General features: G+C 32.7%; 1 protein-coding gene across 2 annotated transcripts; it reads left to right on the top strand.

Annotated features, from left to right (window-relative positions):
* Positions 1 to 726: 726 nt before the first annotated feature.
* Positions 727 to 4,827, top strand: LOC127101986 (phosphatidylinositol 4-phosphate 5-kinase 7). Of its 2 annotated transcripts, none has more exons than XM_051039410.1 (10): positions 727 to 893; positions 1,436 to 1,593; positions 1,689 to 2,735; positions 2,844 to 3,011; positions 3,091 to 3,256; positions 3,339 to 3,449; positions 3,525 to 3,712; positions 3,913 to 4,073; positions 4,177 to 4,345; positions 4,430 to 4,827. In XM_051039410.1, exons 2-10 carry the CDS (start codon positions 1,577 to 1,579, stop codon positions 4,710 to 4,712), a joined length of 2,310 nt encoding a protein of 769 aa, XP_050895367.1. In that variant the 5' UTR covers positions 727 to 893; positions 1,436 to 1,576; the 3' UTR covers positions 4,713 to 4,827. The 2 variants fall into 2 exon arrangements, with proteins under 2 accessions (XP_050895367.1, XP_050895368.1); XM_051039411.1 differs by lacking the exon at positions 727 to 893 and adding an exon at positions 950 to 969.
* Positions 4,828 to 5,596: the final 769 nt, after the last annotated feature.

The following is a 5,596-nucleotide window of genomic DNA, read 5'->3' as shown; positions in this document are numbered from 1 at the left end:
CAATTTTGCCAAGAACCCAGTGTTGCATGAGAGAAGTAAACATATTAAGACTAAGTATCACTTTATGAGAAATCAGGTTCATAATGGAGTGCTAGAAGTTATGCATTATAGCATTCAGAAGTAACTGACAAGTGTTTTGACAAAGGCGGTCAAGACTGATCAATTTCTCCGCTTTGAGGGATGAAATTGGTGTTGTTAATTTTGGTTAAGTTGAATATGAATTAAAGGATGACGTTAGAATTAATTCATATTTTACAGAAATTTGTAGACAAAATTTGTTATAGAGTATTTTAGTATTTCTTCTAAAGTCTCACTTGTATTTAAGCAAGTCAATGATGTTAACATTAATATATTTATTCCTTTTTTTTAGTGTGTATAATCATTGTGTAACCGTTTTGAGGAATGAAAATTTGTTATTCTCTCTTATCTATGTGGTTCATAGTTGATTAGACAAAAGAACTCTCAAAATATATGACATCTTAAAAATCCGATAAAATTGAAAAAGAAATCCATATTAAAGCTATATAATCATTTAGATGATTATAAAAAAATTATTGACACTGAAATAAATGAGAATAGTATTTAAAATAATTTACTTTCATTAGATGATAATAATCATTTAGCAAGGAGTGAATAACCGTCAAAGAGAAAAAATGATGTACGAGAGACAAGACAAGTTCCTTTTTGTTTGTCTTTATTAGTAGTACTATATATATTAGCTGTACAGGTAAAATCAATCATGTTTTTTTTATTTACTTTATTTGGTGGCGCGGTTAATGTCGGCTATAAAGACACTTCCATATCAACGATTCTATTCTTCACCTTTTATCTTGCTTCAAATGACTTCTTCTTCTTCTTCCTAGTTCCAGTTTATTCCTTAATTTTCATTCAAGGTCATTTCAATTTCAATCTTTCTCATCTCAACTTTACTTGTGTTTTTTCCACTCCTAGTTTTAAGTTTCTATACTGGTGTGTGTTCTATTCTGTTTGATCTGGTTTTTATTATATTCAGTTTCTCGATCGGTATGAACTTTGAAATCTATATGGTTTGAATTTGAATGTATTGTTTCAGGTTTATCAGTTTCTTTTATATTGATTATACTCCCTTAACAATGATTATAGAAAAGTTTAGAGGTTGTTGATTTTCATACCTCTTGTGAAAATCAACATATTTTTTCATTTTGTAAACTTTAGAGAGTTTCATAGCATTATCACTACTGATTGAATGCGTGTTTGGTCTCTTATGCGGATTAGTATATGTGATTATATTCAGTTATTTCATTTCCTCGGATTTTTATCAATGAGTCGATGTTATGTTATGTTCGGTGTCTGTGTATGTGTCTATGTCAGTGCTTCATAGATAATCGTTTTTCTGCATTCGTTTTTGCTTTCTTCTGTTGTGTTTTGAGACTAATTGTGATTGTATATGTTTCAGATTTTGGTGAGGTACAATATAAAGCTGGTGGAGGAAGTGATGAATTTCTTTATCATATCTGTGAGCGACATGTTTAGCCTTTTAAAAGAAATAACATGTTTCCTGAAGTTATCGAAATAAATCGGTGAAATTCTTCAAGTTATGGAGGACAAGGGAAGGTAATATTCATAGAAACTATTGCTCTTTCTTATTCATTCTCAGAAGTTTTGTATTTTGTAATGTATTGTGATTTAACTGTTTCTTGTAAGTGTAGTTTTGAAGAGAAATCCCTTTCCAATGGTGATGTCTACATTGGGCAATTCAAGGGTATACATCCCCATGGCAACGGAAAGTACACATGGTCGGACGGAACAATATACGAAGGAGATTGGATCGATGGAAAGATGACAGGGAAAGGACTAATTACATGGACATCAGGATCAAAGTACGAGGGTGAATTCTCCGGGGGTTACCTTCACGGTCAAGGCACATTTACAGAATCGAATGGTTGTGTTTACACAGGCGGATGGAGGATGGACGCGCATCATGGGGTCGGACGAAAGGTGTATTGGAACGCAAATAACTACGATGGTTTATGGAAAGAAGGAATCCGCGAAGGCTGTGGAAAATTTACTTGGAACAGCGGAAGTATCTACATTGGAAATTGGAAGAAAGGGAAAATAGACGGAAGAGGGATTATGAAGTGGTATAACGGTGACATTTTCGATGGTTTTTGGTTAAATGGACTTAGAGAAGGGTCCGGAGTTTATCGATTTTCAGATGGAGGACTTTATATTGGAACATGGAGTATGGGCCTAAAGGACGGAAAAGGAACGTTCTATCCCGTTGGTAGCAGACAACCGTCTCTAAAGAAATGGTGTAGCGTTTTTAATAGCGACGATAACAGTTTTAAGGTTCCGAATCCAAGAATTAACCGTAGTCTCTCTGATAAACCTCGAGCCAAAGGCATATCGAAAATTTCGCGTCATTTATCTCTAAGGACTTCGTTGTTGGATGCGAATTGGGAACATCATAATTCTTCTGAAGATTGTATATGCCGTGATTCCTCATCTGCATTATCGCAGACATCTAATGACGATCCATCTGAGGTATCTGGTAAGAGTAATATGGCTTTTGAAAGGGAGTATATGCAAGGAGTTCTACTTGTGGAGAGAATTCGAAAATTTTCCGAAATACCGCATAATAAGATCAAAAGGCAAAATAAGTTTAGTGTGAAGCAAGTCAAAAAGAAATCATTTGTGGGCAAAATTCAAAACCGCCGAAGCTATTATCTGAAGCTTAATTTGCAGCTTGGAATCAGGTATAAATTATTTGATCTTTAATAGTATTTTGGAAAGCCATATCTAGTATTCATAGTTACTAGTATTATATGAAGCATTGATTTGAACTTTTTGAAACCATATCTCAGGTACACTGTAGGAAAAATTACACCGGTTCCTGCGCGCGAGGTTCGATCGTCTGATTTTGGAGAAAGAGCTAGGATAAGGATGTACTTCCCCAAGAAGGGTTCACAATTGACTCCTCCACACAGTTCTTTAGACTTCTACTGGAAAGATTATTGCCCTATGGTCTTTAGGTATTCACTATCAGAGTTACATGTATATATGATTTTACGATTAGAAGCATATTCTCAATGTGATTTCATATATTTCCAGGAATTTGAGAGAGATGTTCAAATTGGACGCCGCGGAGTACATGATGTCTATTTGCGGCGACTCTGGTCTAAAGGATATAACTTCTCCAGGAAAAAGTGGCAGCATATTCTTTATTTCTCATGATGACAAATTTGTGATAAAGACACTAAAAAAGTCTGAGCTTAAGGTTTGTAGTCACCTATTTTGGTTTGAATCATCAACTGTTATATGAATTTCTTGATCATGTGCATACATTCCTCTTGCTGTAGGTTCTGCTCAATATGCTTCCTAAATACTACCATCATGTAGGAAGTTATGAAAATACTCTCATTACAAAATTCTTCGGGATCCATCGAATAACACTGATAGGTGGGAAAAAGGTATTACCTAATTAATATCCGCCTTTACTCCTTTCATCTTGTTAATAGGTTTAACTAGAAGTATTTCTTCATTAGGTACGGTTCGTTGTCATGGGAAATATGTTTTGCACAGAACTTCATATCCACCGTCGTTACGATCTGAAGGGGTCTTCTCAAGGAAGATATATAAGCAAAGATAAAATTAACAGCGATGCAACGTTGAAAGATCTTGATCTAAAATATGAATTTCATATGGACAAAATATTGCGAGAATCCTTGTTCAAGTAAGTTCCTATTTTACACGAGTAACTTTTATCGCAAGCAATCTAATCTATCTTGCTTATACTTGTTAATGTATCTAGAAATGTGTAACAATTTTGTTCTTCTAGGTAGAACATATATTGCCATTGCAACTTGTTAGATCCTGCTATTGCAATTGTAGCGAAAGTCGTGAAAATTCTGAGTCTAAATGTTTCTGATTCAGGCAAATTTCTCTAGACTGCAAGTTTTTGGAATCTCAGCACATAATCGATTACAGTCTTCTTTTGGGATTACATTTTAGAGCTCCAGAGAATCTAAAGGCATTCGTTGAAACTCCCGGACCATTACCGCGTCAGTCAAGTTTACCTGTACCTTCTGCAAATGGTGAATATCTCCTTTCAGTTCCAGTTATTTAGAATGTGATATGAAGTATTTCTAACAAACATATCGACATTGAAATCTTTTCGACGTGTTTTTCTTGCATCAGGTCCACTCAAACAAGCGGATCAGTCGATTATTCCTAAAGGGTTGTTATTAGTTGCGCACGAGCCCAGCTTTGTCAAGTCCACGCCTGGACCTCACATTCGAGGAAATCCATTGAGAGCATACTCCATTGGTAACAGGGAAGCCGATCTTTTACTTCCCGGTATTGCAAGGTATCTTATCTTATAATAACATTGTTTCTCATCCCGCGTCGCACATATAATAACTGTTCTCATGCCGCGCACGATATTGGTCAGGTTGCAAGTGCAGTTAGGAGTGAACATGCCAGCTCAAGCTACAAGCTTAATTCAAGATGATAAAGTGGAAGAATCAGAAGTAGAGCTTTTTGAGGTTTATGATGTGGTACTCTACATGGGAATAATTGATATATTGCAGGAATATAATATCAAAAAGAAAATTGAGCATACCTACAAATCAATAAAGTTTGATCCTTTAACTATATCAGTAACAGATCCTAAAGTTTATGCTGAACGTTTTATCAATTTCCTGGATAAGAAAGTTTTCCGGGAAATACCTTGAGTGTGTATATTTGTTATCTTTTCTCTTTGTAATTAATTGTTCCAAAGGATTAAATGGAATATTGTATTTTATTAGCTGCCTCAGTTTTGTTTCATTTCAATTAATTATTGGTTTAGATTTGTTTTTCATGTTTAGTGAAAGATAGTTGCAATTCAAATCATAGTCACACCGTTGACAATTCGCTACTAGGTGAGTATAAAGAATCGGTACGCAAGTTGGGTTCGTGGTAAGTTTAACTATAATAACAGGTATATTATTATTAAAAAATGATTTACTTAATGACAAAAAATAGATATTCATTTTATTGATAATTTTTCTGTTCTTCTTTAATTGTCATTTATAAAATTAATATTAAATATTTTTTTGTTAAAATTATTTATAAATAATTATTATAATGAAAGATAAATAAAAATAAATTTAATAAATAATTAAAAATATTATAAATAAATAAAATTATTATTTAAAAAATAATAATGATTAATTTTTTTGGTAGAAATAAAAAGTAAAAAAAAAAACATTTGAAACGGAACGGAATGAATAATTTAAAGAAAAATTCAAGAGTTTGAAGAACAATCAAATACATCAATTCATCAAGGCGTTCACATATATATATATATATATATATATATATATATATATATATATATATATTATATATATATATATATATATATATATTCATTATTTAATGAATTTAAAAAGATGAAATTTGTTTATAATATGGGACGGAAGGTATATGTTTTAGCGGAAGTCCATCTCACTATAACACATTTAGACTAGTAAGTAAAATAATAATGAGAATAATGTCACACTTAGACTTAGATTGTCTTTATTTATCTATATGATAATTCTAAATCATGAAAGGATTCTAACATTTTAAGAGT

This window comes from Lathyrus oleraceus, chromosome 7, assembly GCF_024323335.1.
Source record: "Lathyrus oleraceus cultivar Zhongwan6 chromosome 7, CAAS_Psat_ZW6_1.0, whole genome shotgun sequence".
Taxonomy (NCBI): Eukaryota; Viridiplantae; Streptophyta; class Magnoliopsida; order Fabales; family Fabaceae; genus Lathyrus; species Lathyrus oleraceus.
This window is presented reverse-complemented; position numbering and strand designations above follow the sequence as displayed.

Bases quoted from the DNA above. Each gene is read 5' to 3' on its own strand.
- LOC127101986 (XM_051039410.1), top strand. The intron at 3,012-3,090 runs GTATTCACTATC...ATATATTTCCAG, and splicing joins TATTGCCCTATGGTCTTTAG to GAATTTGAGAGAGATGTTCA. The intron at 3,450-3,524 runs GTATTACCTAAT...TTTCTTCATTAG, and splicing joins CACTGATAGGTGGGAAAAAG to GTACGGTTCGTTGTCATGGG.